General features: G+C 37.1%; 2 protein-coding genes across 6 annotated transcripts; both read right to left on the bottom strand.

The window, feature by feature from the left end:
• Positions 1-53: 53 nt before the first annotated feature.
• Positions 54-5,157, bottom strand: ing4 (inhibitor of growth family, member 4). 3 transcript variants are annotated; one of them, XM_008431451.2, is made up of 8 exons: positions 4,940-5,157; positions 4,412-4,483; positions 3,492-3,658; positions 3,259-3,373; positions 3,040-3,148; positions 2,803-2,947; positions 850-911; positions 54-746 (listed from the first exon to the last, which is right to left on the bottom strand). In XM_008431451.2, the coding sequence occupies exons 1-8, from the start codon at positions 4,974-4,976 to the stop codon at positions 707-709; spliced, it is 747 nt and encodes a 248-aa protein (XP_008429673.1). In that variant the 5' UTR covers positions 4,977-5,157; the 3' UTR covers positions 54-706. The 3 variants fall into 3 exon arrangements, with proteins under 3 accessions (XP_008429673.1, XP_008429672.1, XP_008429674.1); XM_008431450.2 differs by having other exon boundaries at positions 3,040-3,151; positions 4,940-5,151; XM_008431452.2 differs by lacking the exon at positions 4,940-5,157 and adding an exon at positions 4,803-4,893 and having other exon boundaries at positions 3,040-3,151.
• A 553-nt stretch (positions 5,158-5,710) lies between these two features.
• Positions 5,711-12,224, bottom strand: nop2 (NOP2 nucleolar protein homolog (yeast)). 3 transcript variants are annotated; one of them, XM_008431458.2, is made up of 16 exons: positions 12,118-12,224; positions 11,014-11,144; positions 10,893-10,935; positions 10,746-10,810; positions 9,564-9,868; positions 8,935-9,181; positions 8,649-8,848; positions 8,464-8,553; positions 8,076-8,163; positions 7,828-7,968; positions 7,613-7,752; positions 7,420-7,509; positions 7,191-7,313; positions 6,722-6,819; positions 6,489-6,625; positions 5,711-6,398 (listed from the first exon to the last, which is right to left on the bottom strand). In XM_008431458.2, the coding sequence occupies exons 2-16, from the start codon at positions 11,120-11,122 to the stop codon at positions 5,968-5,970; spliced, it is 2,307 nt and encodes a 768-aa protein (XP_008429680.1). In that variant the 5' UTR covers positions 11,123-11,144; positions 12,118-12,224; the 3' UTR covers positions 5,711-5,967. The 3 variants fall into 3 exon arrangements, with proteins under 3 accessions (XP_008429680.1, XP_008429681.1, XP_017165112.1); XM_008431459.2 differs by having other exon boundaries at positions 11,014-11,137; positions 12,118-12,216; XM_017309623.1 differs by lacking the exons at positions 10,893-10,935; positions 11,014-11,144; positions 12,118-12,224 and having other exon boundaries at positions 9,564-9,872; positions 10,749-10,810.
• Positions 12,225-12,258: the final 34 nt, after the last annotated feature.

The raw sequence follows: 12,258 nt of genomic DNA, 5'->3' as shown, positions 1-12,258 counted from the left end.
GCACATAGAAGCTACCAGTTGAGCGAAAAAAAAGACGAGACCACGAAGGAGTGTTTTTTGAGGTAGTAGCTGTATTGAAATGATTGACAGCCCTATCATACCCTCACCCCGGCACCAATATTTCAGCTACAGAAATGACAATACTTTTCAAAAATGTAGTTTAGATTCTATGCAGCAGTCAAATAAAAATGTTTAAATTAAAACGGGTTAATTCACTACCACATATATCTTAATGCTGTCACAAAGCAGGTTTTGTCTTATTAATGTATCTAAAAATAGTGTTTCAATTTTAAACAATGGCAAATTAACAATACAAAAAACAAAACCATTCAAGGATGATTTTCATGAATATGTAGAAACTTTTCACTTGTCCATGTGAATACAGTATTGTATATCAGAACTACAACTACTAAACCAGATGGGGCAGCTGTAGTGTTTATTAGTTATGTGGACAAAATTATATATACGAGAGTCACAATAAAAGCACCAAAGATAACTAAATAAAAACTTAAAACTGTTATGCATAAAAAAATAAAATAAAAAAAAAACTTAAATACATTTGTAACCGTCTGGCTCCTTCACACACTGCATCAGACCAAGGCAAAGACGTAAATCAAAGAGTAAAGCACCAAATGTAAAACAAAGATGTAAAACAAAAATGAAGAAAACTTTTTCTCTGTGTTTTGTTCCAGAGTGACCAGGTGAATCACTTTCTCTTTCTGTCTTGAGAGCAGCGTGGGCAGTACCTGCAGAGGGGGAATAAAAATTGAGGTGGCTAAGGGGAGCTGTAACAATTTTAAAAACACTTGTGTTGCACACACCGATGACAATCGATTTAGACTTTCTCACCATTTTCCACGTGGTTTGGTTGTTAAGCCCACACATGCGAAATGGAACCACTCAATGGAGCACTGAAAAAAAGAAATATCAAAAAAATCAAAAAGCACAAACTAACCGCTTCGACAAAACCAAGCTTTTCAAAAGACACAATCAAGAACCGAATGTTCAAAGCCCACAATCAAAGCTGCTATTAAAGCGTTTTCTTTTCTGCAGTCCTTAAATGATGATGAGGCATGGGCCTGAAAGAGTTTCAAGCTCATCATTTTGAGATTTGGATCTAGGAATAATATGCACTGCTGTTTAATTGCCATGTTTTCATGATGTAAACAATGGGACCAAGACAAATCATTTTTAGATCATTTCAGGACTTTTTTTTACCCTAAAAGTGACCTAAAATGTAAAAAGTAAACATTGAAAATAGCATGGGTGCAGAAATGTACACACAACGTTCTGTTTTTTCAGAACTAACCACCATATTGAAAATTATGTTAAATAGGATTAATGTTTCTAATGAACTAATTTACAGCAAATAAAACACAGCTCTTCTACAAGTATTTTGCTTTGACATTTCCTTAGTCACATCTCACAGCAAGAGCTGTGGTGTGCAAAAAGACACACGAGAATGAGACGGACCGCATTATCGAAAAGTATCACTCAGCTTAGAGGTACAAAGTGGTGCAGCAAAGACAGCAAGATTCCTCACATGACTGGGCTGCAGAGTATGTAGTTAGGAAAACTGGAAAACCAAGCCCGGCTAGATTCAGGGAAACCTCCCATGGCTGTGGGAACATATTTTACAGAGAAGGTGGGTGCTGCTGCAAAACGCAAGAGCAAATTTAGAATAGATTGTATTTGTGCCTCGTGTGGTCATGTATACAAGACGTGTACACAGAAGTGAAACATGAATTCCTAATCTCAACTCACAAAGTGCTATGAGTTTAAAAGTACAGTTAGTTTTATTGTCAATGAGAAACTGCTGGAATAAAACACTTCCATTTTTTTTTATCTGTTTTTGCAGTGACTCATTGTGAGACAAAAATCTGTCTAAATAAATAACAGCTTTGTTTAGTTAGAAAGTTCGCATTGGGATAGTTTACATACAAATGGTGGAGGAGTTTTATTGCAACAGAATCAGCTAAGGGTTCATTGAAATAATTCTGTTTCATTGAAATCTTAATTTACCTCCGTGAACAAATCTCTGTTAAAATCCAATCTTAATGTTTTTGACAGCATGGAAGTATTTTTTGCAAAGTATGCAAATAATACCAAGTTAAGATGTTTCAGTAGACGAAAACCCAACAAGAGACTACTGGGATAAAGTCTCAAGGTGACTCAAGCATTAGCTTAAGGTGTGCACACTTAACCACATTATTTTAGTCATTTATTATCCATTTTCCCTCCACAAGATTTTAACTATTTTTTTCAGTTTGGTTCACATTTATTAAAGAAAAAAAGTTCTGAAATTATGGGTATCAGTAAACTATGGCACATGAGATGGTGTTTACAAGTGCTGTAAACACCATAGAAAGTCATGCATACAGGAAGTTGTACATGCTTGGGCAAGGTGCAAAAAGAATATAAAATGAGTGGCAAAGCACAAAAGTTGGACTCTGGAAAGGTTTAAGAAATATAAAAAGTAATATCAGACTCAAAGTTAAAAGGCATTGCAGGATTTTTGATCATTTCTTGAGCTGCATGTCTTTGATTCATCTAAGCTAATTGCATTTTGCTGATTTTTTTATAAACTGTTCTTGATCACCAACTAAGAAATACAAATGCAGAAAACTACCATCTTTTGAGTTCTCCCAGTAATTCATAAATTCGCAGCAAAAATGCAACCCACGTATGTGCTGGCATTAACAAATAATGCTTAGTTTGCACACAAGCACATGTGAAAAAAGGTCATAAGTTAAGTTTTGTTTGCCAATAATAATTAAAAAAAAGAGAAAAAAAAAATCTCACATCGGTGTTGTCACAGCCAATCATCTCGCCATAAGACACCTGATGACACAAACAGTAGGTGGGCTCGTTGGGGTCCACAGGCATGTCCAGCACATCCGACGGGTGCACGTTGCCAAAGTTGGAGGCAGGGGCGGTGAATTCCCCTCTGATCAGATGAATGAGAAAAAAATATACATCAGTGTTCTTTTACCATTAAAACCCAAACCTGCAGGATCATGACAAGACATAAAAACATACTGCTGAAAAAGTTTGACTTTCTTCTGTGCGCTCTTGGGACTTCCATCTTCGTCTGAGCTCTTCACCTTAGATCTTGTTTTGGCGGCCTTCTTCTCCTTCTGTCTGGAGTCTACTGGAATTACACAAACACTCCAGCGTTACACAAAGCACAGATTTGTAAAAACTGTACAACACCACAAAACAAAGCGCATACAGAGAGAATAGAAAGCAAACACACACCTTTCTTTCCCTTACTGGAGGCGGAGTCGTAGTCTGTGCTCTCAATCTGTTTCTCCTTCAGGTCAGCTTCAAACCGAGCCAGGTCTGTGTCGAGGCGTCGGATGTGTTTGTCGACCTGTAGAAAAAAAAACAAACAACTATTCAGTTCACTGATATTTGGTGCATAATTCTGAAATATTTCAAGTTTAGAAGATATGTATACAGAATACTAAAGTTATCTCAGATGTACCCACCATTTCATAGGTCTGCATAGCCAGCTGCACCTTGTCATCTCCAAACTCCTTGCATTTACTGTAGGACTGCTGAATTTGCCTCAGTAGGGAAAGTTTTTGATCAGAGGAGAGAGTCCGGGCATTGGAGGTGTATTCTTTAGCCAGAGAGTCGATCTGTCCTTTTAGGTCTACATGAAACAAACATAAGTTTTTTATTAGTACTTTTATTTAACTTTTAGAAATGCTCCTAAAAACATTAAAAGCCATTTGCTGAGCAGAAAACATTTCCTTGTCCCGTCTCCTGTGTTCTTTGGTCATCATGATGCCGTTTGCTCACTAATATTCTAGCAAACCACGGGGGCCTCAAAAGAACAGCGGGATTTATACTGAGATTAAATTACACACAGGTGGACTCAAATCACAAATGAAGCAGCTTCTGCAATTGGTTGCATTGGGTTTTATTTAGGGGTGCCAGAATAAAAGGAGGTTAAGTCGAACCAGGTCTCTTTCGAGGCGTAGTATGTTTGTCTATCTATAGCAAACACAAATCTTCAGCACATTCATTTTTGGTGTACAATTTCAATTGAGATTTGAAAATAAATTTGGAACAGATCCAAGACACGTTGCTGAAAACAAATTGTATCCATTTGCTTCAATTTCACAAGCATGTTGCACTTTGTATGCCACACAAAATCCCAACAAAACGTAAAGTTTGAAAAGTTCAAGGACTACAAAAACTTTTGTATAGTACCATAACTTCAAGTCACAAAATAAACAATTTAGAATCAGTTGGTTTTCAGCATAATAAAAAAAATAAAGTTTAGTAGGAGCCATCATTTATATGACTGGTGGGATCTGAAATAAAATTCAGGAACATATATAGGTCAATAATGCTTGAAGAATGGATAATTCATGCGACACTCAATTTGATTTATTCCCACCTTCTGTGCGTTGATCGAGATCTCTCATCAAATTAAAGTTCCTCTGCAGCTCGAAGGGAAGATTTTCAATGCCTGGATAGATGAAGATGGTGGGGAAAGATAAAAAAAAACATATCAGTTTAATTGCACAATCGCCACAATCAAACAAACCGAAAAAAAAACAATGCGAGTGCGGTAGCTAGCTCAATGTTGTAAGTGAAATGCAATTTATTTTGTCTACTGAATTTATTCAATAAATACCAAACATACGGATGTTTTTGCGGGTTAAAAGAATCAAAGTACATCGACAGCAAGTACTGAAACATTGTATGTACTGTGAGATATCCAGCAGCGTCTTAGCTTCGCTACAAACCGCTTTTCCAGGAAATAGACAGAGCCTAAAAAGACTGACCGTTAGAAAGTGGTTAACGCTTTTTCCTCCATCTAATAAACAGTCATGAACTGCGGTGCATAATTAAATGCAAACAATTAATTGACTAAATTAATTGAACATGGGCAAGCAGCTTCAAGGCGTAATTTATAGCTTACTGTCCAAATAATGCTCCAAATACATCCCCGCCGCCATCTTGGAAAAGGTAAACAAGGCAGTTTCCGTTTCGAAATGGACCAATCTGATTTCCCAGACTTTTTAAGGAAAAAAACTTCACATGCGTATGCTTTATGTCTACTGTGTTCACCATCACCCTTAAGAAATTAAACAGAAATGAGAATAGCATTTTTAACATGCGTGGAGCCCAAATTACAGTACATATTTTTAAAATTACCAATTGGAAATAGCGTTATGATACCGACTCCTTGGTTAAAGGTACAAATGATTTCTGGTTAAATTCTAGCAAAGACATGAGCTGAAGTAAAACTTACAATTAATATGTCTAAAATTAATGGTATTCTATTCTATTAAGTTCTTCATTATAATTACTTAAATTCTAAAGTTTTTGATTTTTTTCCTGTACTCCTTTGGGTCAAAACAGCAGCCCCGTGTACTTAAGGCGTGAGTAAAAATGTTGAACGTATTAATTATACTTTACTCTGTTAGTCTAATATGAGAAAGGAGCCGAAGTTTGTGATATCCAAAATAAATTTATAAATACCTACTTTCTTCAGTGAATGATTGAGTCACAGGAATCTTTCAAAGTAAATTTCTCCGTAACAAAAATGTCTTTTTAAGTTATAGACAGGCTAAAAAAACCTTTTCAACTTTATTTTAAATATTCCAAAATGGACCTACATATATTCTCTTAGTTAATGTTTTATTACTCCTCAAGAAATGTATTTTCTTGATTAAAGTAAACCAGATAATTAAAATTTGAAGTCTTAAAACATTTATTTTATGTTCACCTGCAGCAAACCTACATTATAGATCAGATAAAACAGAAAAAACAAAAAACAGTGAAATCAAATCAATCAGTATAGCCATATTTAACACGTTACTCTGAAACAGATAATAACATTGACCCAAAGAATATTTAAATGTAGAGAAAGGGAGTCGGGTATTTAATAGGACTCTACAAAGTTTCTTTGTAATCTGAAATGTTTCACTGCTCACATGTTAAACATTATTTGTTTTTTTGAAACTTGTGCTTCATCTTTTTGAATTTATTCTTTCCCATCCTGTTCTTCATCTTCAAAGGTGATTTCCCCTTTTTGGTTGGCTTTTTCTCAAATCTACTTCCATCTTTTTTGACAGTTTTTGATGCGGTTGTCTGGACAGGAGTCTTCTTTGCAGGGTTCTTTGCCTGGGCTCCCTTCACAGTCTCTCCATCCATTTTGGCAATCTTTGCCTTCTTTGGTCCAGTCTGCGAGCCCTGTTGTCCTTTTGTCTTGATGTTTGCTGGTTTCTTAGCTGCTGCTCCATTAGTTTTGGCATTTTGCTTTTGGGCATTTGTCTTTGCTGGCGCAGTTTCATTAGCTGCTTTGCTTTTGGACAGTTTCTCTTTCGGAGAATCTGTAGCTTCTGTTGCCTCAGGAGCTTCTGTTGTCTCGTCTCCTGTAATTACCAACACAAAACGTTATGCAATCATAACATTAAACAGAGAAAACATTTCAATCTGGACTCAGATTTGAGAGAGAGAGTTACCTTTCCCAACTGAAGCTGATGGGATTACACTAGAGAACTTCTTAAATTTGGCCACAAAAAATCCATCCATGTTGTGGGAATGTGGGTAAAAACGGCGGGTGAGTTGCAGGGAGGGATGGAATCTAAATTTCTTGAAACTACGGAGGACATAAAATGTTTTTCTATTTAATGATCACAGTGTTTATCAGTGAATAAATGGGAATGTATATAACAAACTGGTTAACTTTCATTACCTGGTGAAGCCTTCCTTCCCAAAATCAAGTCCAGTTGGGACGAGTTTAACGTTCCTTTTCTTCAAAGCGTAGTCCACCACCCACTCATTCTCCTCCACCTGGTTGGAGACAGATGTGGTTACTATCAAAACTTAAATCAAGACAAACATCCACACAAATGAAATGAGCATAATAGTGGGACACTTTTATTATTATTAAATGAATTATTTACTTTAAACAAGCTTCTATATCTTTCTGAAAAGTTACTTGTAATTAAGTACTCTTGAAATAAGCCAAAACAAAGATATTTGCACTAGAAACTAGATTAAAACTACTTAGTAAGATTTTGTGTTTTTGCTCCATAACTTGTTGATTTCATATAATTGTTCAGATTGTTAAGGTGAATAGACTGCAATATTTTTAATAATAATAATTCAGACATCAGCTTCACTGCAGTCCTGACTGAACCTCATTTCATGGTAACACATACCATTATTGAGCATGTGCAGTAGACCAGGTATCCTCCAGAAGAAGACGCTGCATTCACGGAGTCGATAGCTGATAGAAGCAGTTCTTTTTGCAAATGAGCAGAGCGCAGAATATCCGGCTCATCCTAATCGAAAAACAAGATTAGAGGGAAGACGTTTTAATGCGCAATTCAATTTTAACTAAGAGGGTATCTGTAGATCAATGGGCAGAGACAAGCTGTGATGTCTCACCTTACTGGTCTTTACAGCTGGATCTTTTGCGATAACTCCTGTGCCTGAGCATGGTGCATCGAGCAGCACTCTGTCAAACCCTCCCATTACCTGCGGCAAAAACCTCCATAGTTCAGTAAACTATAAACGATACAGTCGTGACATTTATTTAAACCAAGCACGTTTTGCAAATGAACATCTGAAATGAGGTTACCTTTGGGAACTGCCTGCCATCGTAATTGCTGACCACGGAGTTAGTGACCCCGAGGCGGTGAAGGTTTCCCACCACGCTCTTCAGTCTTTCAGCGTTAGCATCATTAGCTACGATCACTCCTGTGTTTCTCATCAGCTGAGCTAAACGGAGGAACATTCACTTCAACACTTAGCTCTCAACACATAATTTGCAGGCATAAGAGTAACATATCTTACCCATGTAGGAGGTCTTTCCCCCGGGAGCCGAGCTCATGTCCAGCACCAGCTCCCCCTCCTGTGGAGAGAGCGCCATGACAGGAAGAAAGCTGGAGGCTCCCTGCAGCATGTAATGACCGGCCAGATACTCCGGAGTCGCACCTGGATTCAAACAAAGCATGACATCAAACCTCTGGCGGCTGAAATACGCTTCTCTGAAAAAAACATTCAGGCTAAAATTAGAGTTAACATGTTGAAGAGAAACGTACCGACAGGCACCGAGGAGTCATAGATGACCAAACCCACTTTGGACCATTTCCCCAGCGGGTCCAGGTTTACTCCTCTGTTGATCAGAGCCTAAACAAGGACAAATACAAAATGATCCAAGTTAAAATTATGTAATTTATTTCAAATTGAATTAAAAAAAAACGCACCAGTACCTGCTGTATTGTATACATTACCAAAATAGCTTCAGATTTTTGTTTAAATCAATGAGCCAAGTAAATCTTTGTCTTTTTCAAAATGTGTCATAACATAATCAAAGTCTGTCTTCAGCAGATGTGTGTAACTAAATTAAATCTGAAAAGCTGCTTAGTAAATATATATAAGGAGCTTTATATTGGCACGGTCATACTCCAAAGAGTCCAGAGTAGTTACCTGTGCAAGGTCCCGCCTTCTCGTTTTCAGCGTGTTGGTTCGAATTGTGACCGGTCTCTGAATTTCATTGGCTTCCAGGAAGTCAACAAGCTGCCGAAAGCAAAAAAAATGACTTATTTTTCAAGCTGCCACCCATAACCCTTCAGGGAATCACAGATTTGTGGATGCAAAACAAACAAACCGACCTCTGAGAGAGGGAAGAGGTCCATTAATTTCTCAATCAGGAATTCGTTGTAGCTATAATAAGTACAAAGGTCTTTCTTCAGAAGAGAGAGGTAGTCCACTCTGGCTTTCCCCTCCTCCCTTTTTGCTGAGAAATTACAGAGGACATCAATGTTGTCCTTTATTCTCTGATGGACTCCCTTCAGGTCCAGAGACAGGGCACCTGAAAACACAGGTGAGAGATGAAGGTTTGGTCATTTGCAGAACATTTCCTGATGATTTGCTGCCAGACTGTAACGACAGACTCACCCTCCTCGCCCTCCTCAGCAGAGGGAAGTCGGAAGGTATCAAAATCATCTGCGTTAGTTTGGATTGTTTCCTCCTCATCCATCTCAGAATCTGATTTATGCTCTTCATCACCATCGTCGTCGTCAGCATCATCATCATCATCATCATCATCATCATCATCATCATCATCATCATCATCATCACTGCCTAGACCCATGGATTCCTTCAGTTTTTTCTCTTTTTTGGCAGCACGTTCGATTGGAAGAAGCTGAAGTGGATCACATCAACAGATTAAGTTAATTTAATATTTTGCCACAATTATAAAATCTAATCATTCCTGAGCAGAGTTAGACTTCTGATCGAATGGCCTGAGGACTAATTTAACTTTCAACTGCAAAGTTTGACAAACTTCTGAAAGGAAACAAAAGAAAACCTGCAGACTTTCGCAATCTTCCAGAAAAGCTAAAAAGAAGCATTTCAGATAGAAATGAAAAATTTTTACGTTAACAAAATGAATGAGTAAACTCAAAGTGCCATGCAAACACTACAGAATCGTTAATATCTATCATATTGGACTGGCTACCATAAACAGAAGCTTTTTAAATGCCAACTTTTAAATAATAAAAAAAGAGATAAATCAGATAACATACATCATCTCCATCACTGTCCTCCTCTTCCTCTTCTTCCTCTCCACTGCCATCATCTTCTGCACCATAGTCGTCAACCATTTCTTCATCATCATCTTCTTCCTCCAGGTTTTTCAATTCCATATCTGCACTTTTCTTTTCTTGTTCTTTTCCTCCCTTCTTCGGCAGAAGCACCTGCTCTTCCTCTTCCTCCTCCTCCTCATCATCATCTTCCCACATCTCCTCGCTGTCATCCTCACTTTCAGGTTCATCCATTTTGCGCTTCCTCTTTGTAGGTTTCAGCCATTTACTGTTGTCATCACTGTATCCTTTGGACAGAAATAATAAGCACGCATTTTCAATTAAAATTTCAGACCAATGGAGAGTCTTCTAAGAAACGTACAAAAACTACTTCTATAAATCTTCACATACAGAACACATTTACTTCAAATTTTTCAGTGAACAAGAATCTAGGATTATATTTGATCCAAGAATTCCTTCATTATTTGTTATGCATAAAAATGTTCTTGTTTAAAGAAAAAACAACTCATTCTTATATATAAAGTAGGAAATAATTACCCCACTCTGTAGTTGTTTTTTAATCAAAACAGATATTTGTCATTTTTAATCTTTCAACGAGGTATGTGGGATTATATTTAAGCACAGCTGACAGTTCGAACAGCTGACAGTGCAAATTCATTTTTCCCTTAAAATGTTTGTATTATTTGCTGCTTTGTGTTTGTACTCAGAAGTCAAATTTCTTGAGATCACTAATTGAAGTCAGAACATTGAACACTGGGAAGGTCGAAGGTCACCAGGCAGAGTTTGACATCCAATATGGCTATTTCAACACAAAACGTATTGAAAACCATTTATTTTTGCTCCTGACAATTTGACATCTGTCACATCCATGACTCTTTCCAATAAACCTCAAAATAAAGTTGAAACATTTTTTTGACAGAAAAGAATAAACTGATGTGAGCAAGAAACGATTACAATTTATTTATTTTTTTACAATAATAATAGAGTTTGCAGGTGGATGAGAAATGAAAACACAGTGGAAAATACATTAACGTGGACAGAACCAAAAATACTTTACTTTGTGTTTAATTGATCCAAAAGCACATTTAAAATGTTGCTTATGGTCCAGGTTTATTTTCATTTCTAAAACAAGACATGGACAACGGTTCACATTGATGTGCTTACCTTTTTTTGGTTGTTTCTCAGCAACATCTTCTGGTGTTTTCAGGTTCTCAACTCTCTTAGCAGCTCTACAAAAATTTGCAAACATTACTAAACACCTTGCAAACACTGTGGCTGTATTTAAAGTTCACTAAGTAGTCCACCTGTTACCTTTTTCTGGCTCTACTTGACAAACGTTTTGGTCCTGCATCTTCTGCAAAGACAATACAATGTTATACACAACCGGCAGTGTGCTTTTGTTTCCATTAAGGATCAGGAAAAAGATACTTACCTTCTGGATCTATAAAGTTGGCCAACTCAACCTCTGCTCCCTGCTGCTTTCTGGATTTCTTACCCGGCCCCCTCTTCACCTTGCTGGTGGGATCAAGCTTCCGACCCATGACTCCAACTTTCAGCTACAACCTCAAAATGAAGAAGCAGAGAAAATTAAATCACTACTACCACTCCTTGTCCTAACAACAAATTAGTGAACAGTATTAATACCCCACATATCACACCGAGTCTGACATAGAGAGGCTTCCATTACAACGTAACTTTCAGCTCTGGAGCCACAAGCTGCTCTGTAAACCCTCTACAGTGGCTCTATTTAGCTTTGACCAATAAGAACGTGGAAATAAATAATAGTCCTGTTGAGTTTCCTGACAGTACAGTGGACACTATCTAATTTATCAGTGAATGAACGTCCTTCAAAAATAATTGTGGCAAATAACATCCTGTCATGGTGAAGAAGTAATGTACATATGCACAGGTTGTAGTAGCAATTGGTAGTATACCCCAAGTAAATATAGTCTGCACCTGTATGTTTAATAAAAACAGTGATTTTTAATCCGATTTATAAACTATTAATATTACAGAGGGGAGTGTAAGTATGAGAACTGTTGGATTTAAACTATAAATTAATAAATAAAACAAAATTAAAAACTACTAACTTATCCCACCCTGGCCAGTGGCAAACTTTACTAACAAAAGTGCCAAAAAGCCTCTGTTTATAATAATAGGTTCAAAAACATGGCTTATGGAAACAAGACAATCAGCGACTGAATACATGGCAGATATGGGAGCTTATATGTAAAAGGGTTAGGCAAAAGATCGTATATAGATACTATATACAGGTAGTAAAAGCCTGCGTTACTGACTCGAGTTTTTGGTTCCTAAAAGATATACATCTATGAAGCTGTACAATTATCTGACGAGCGAGTTAGCACTAAACTGCACAGGGACAAACGGATCTGGTTATCAAATAATGAGCCTTTTATAAAACAAGACCTGCTTCAGCGTAACCAGTTGGCAATTTAAAGTGTTTCAGTTACGAAAACTTTGTTGTTGTTTTTTGGCTTCATAGACAAGCTTAACTAAATAATACTCAAATACTCACCCACGAATCGATGCTTTTTTCAGACTTTCAGGTTTCCACACGTGAAATTTCCTTCAACACGTTGCTGGAGAATATCCGGCGCACGAAAATGACGTACTAATCTTGCGCGACATTAAAATATTTTGGATTTATTTAAACAAA

Source organism: Poecilia reticulata, linkage group LG16 (assembly GCF_000633615.1).
Source record: "Poecilia reticulata strain Guanapo linkage group LG16, Guppy_female_1.0+MT, whole genome shotgun sequence".
Lineage (NCBI taxonomy): Eukaryota > Metazoa > Chordata > Actinopteri > Cyprinodontiformes > Poeciliidae > Poecilia > Poecilia reticulata.
The sequence above is the reverse complement of the archived record's forward strand: the minus strand, read 5'-3'. Positions and strand labels throughout refer to the sequence as shown.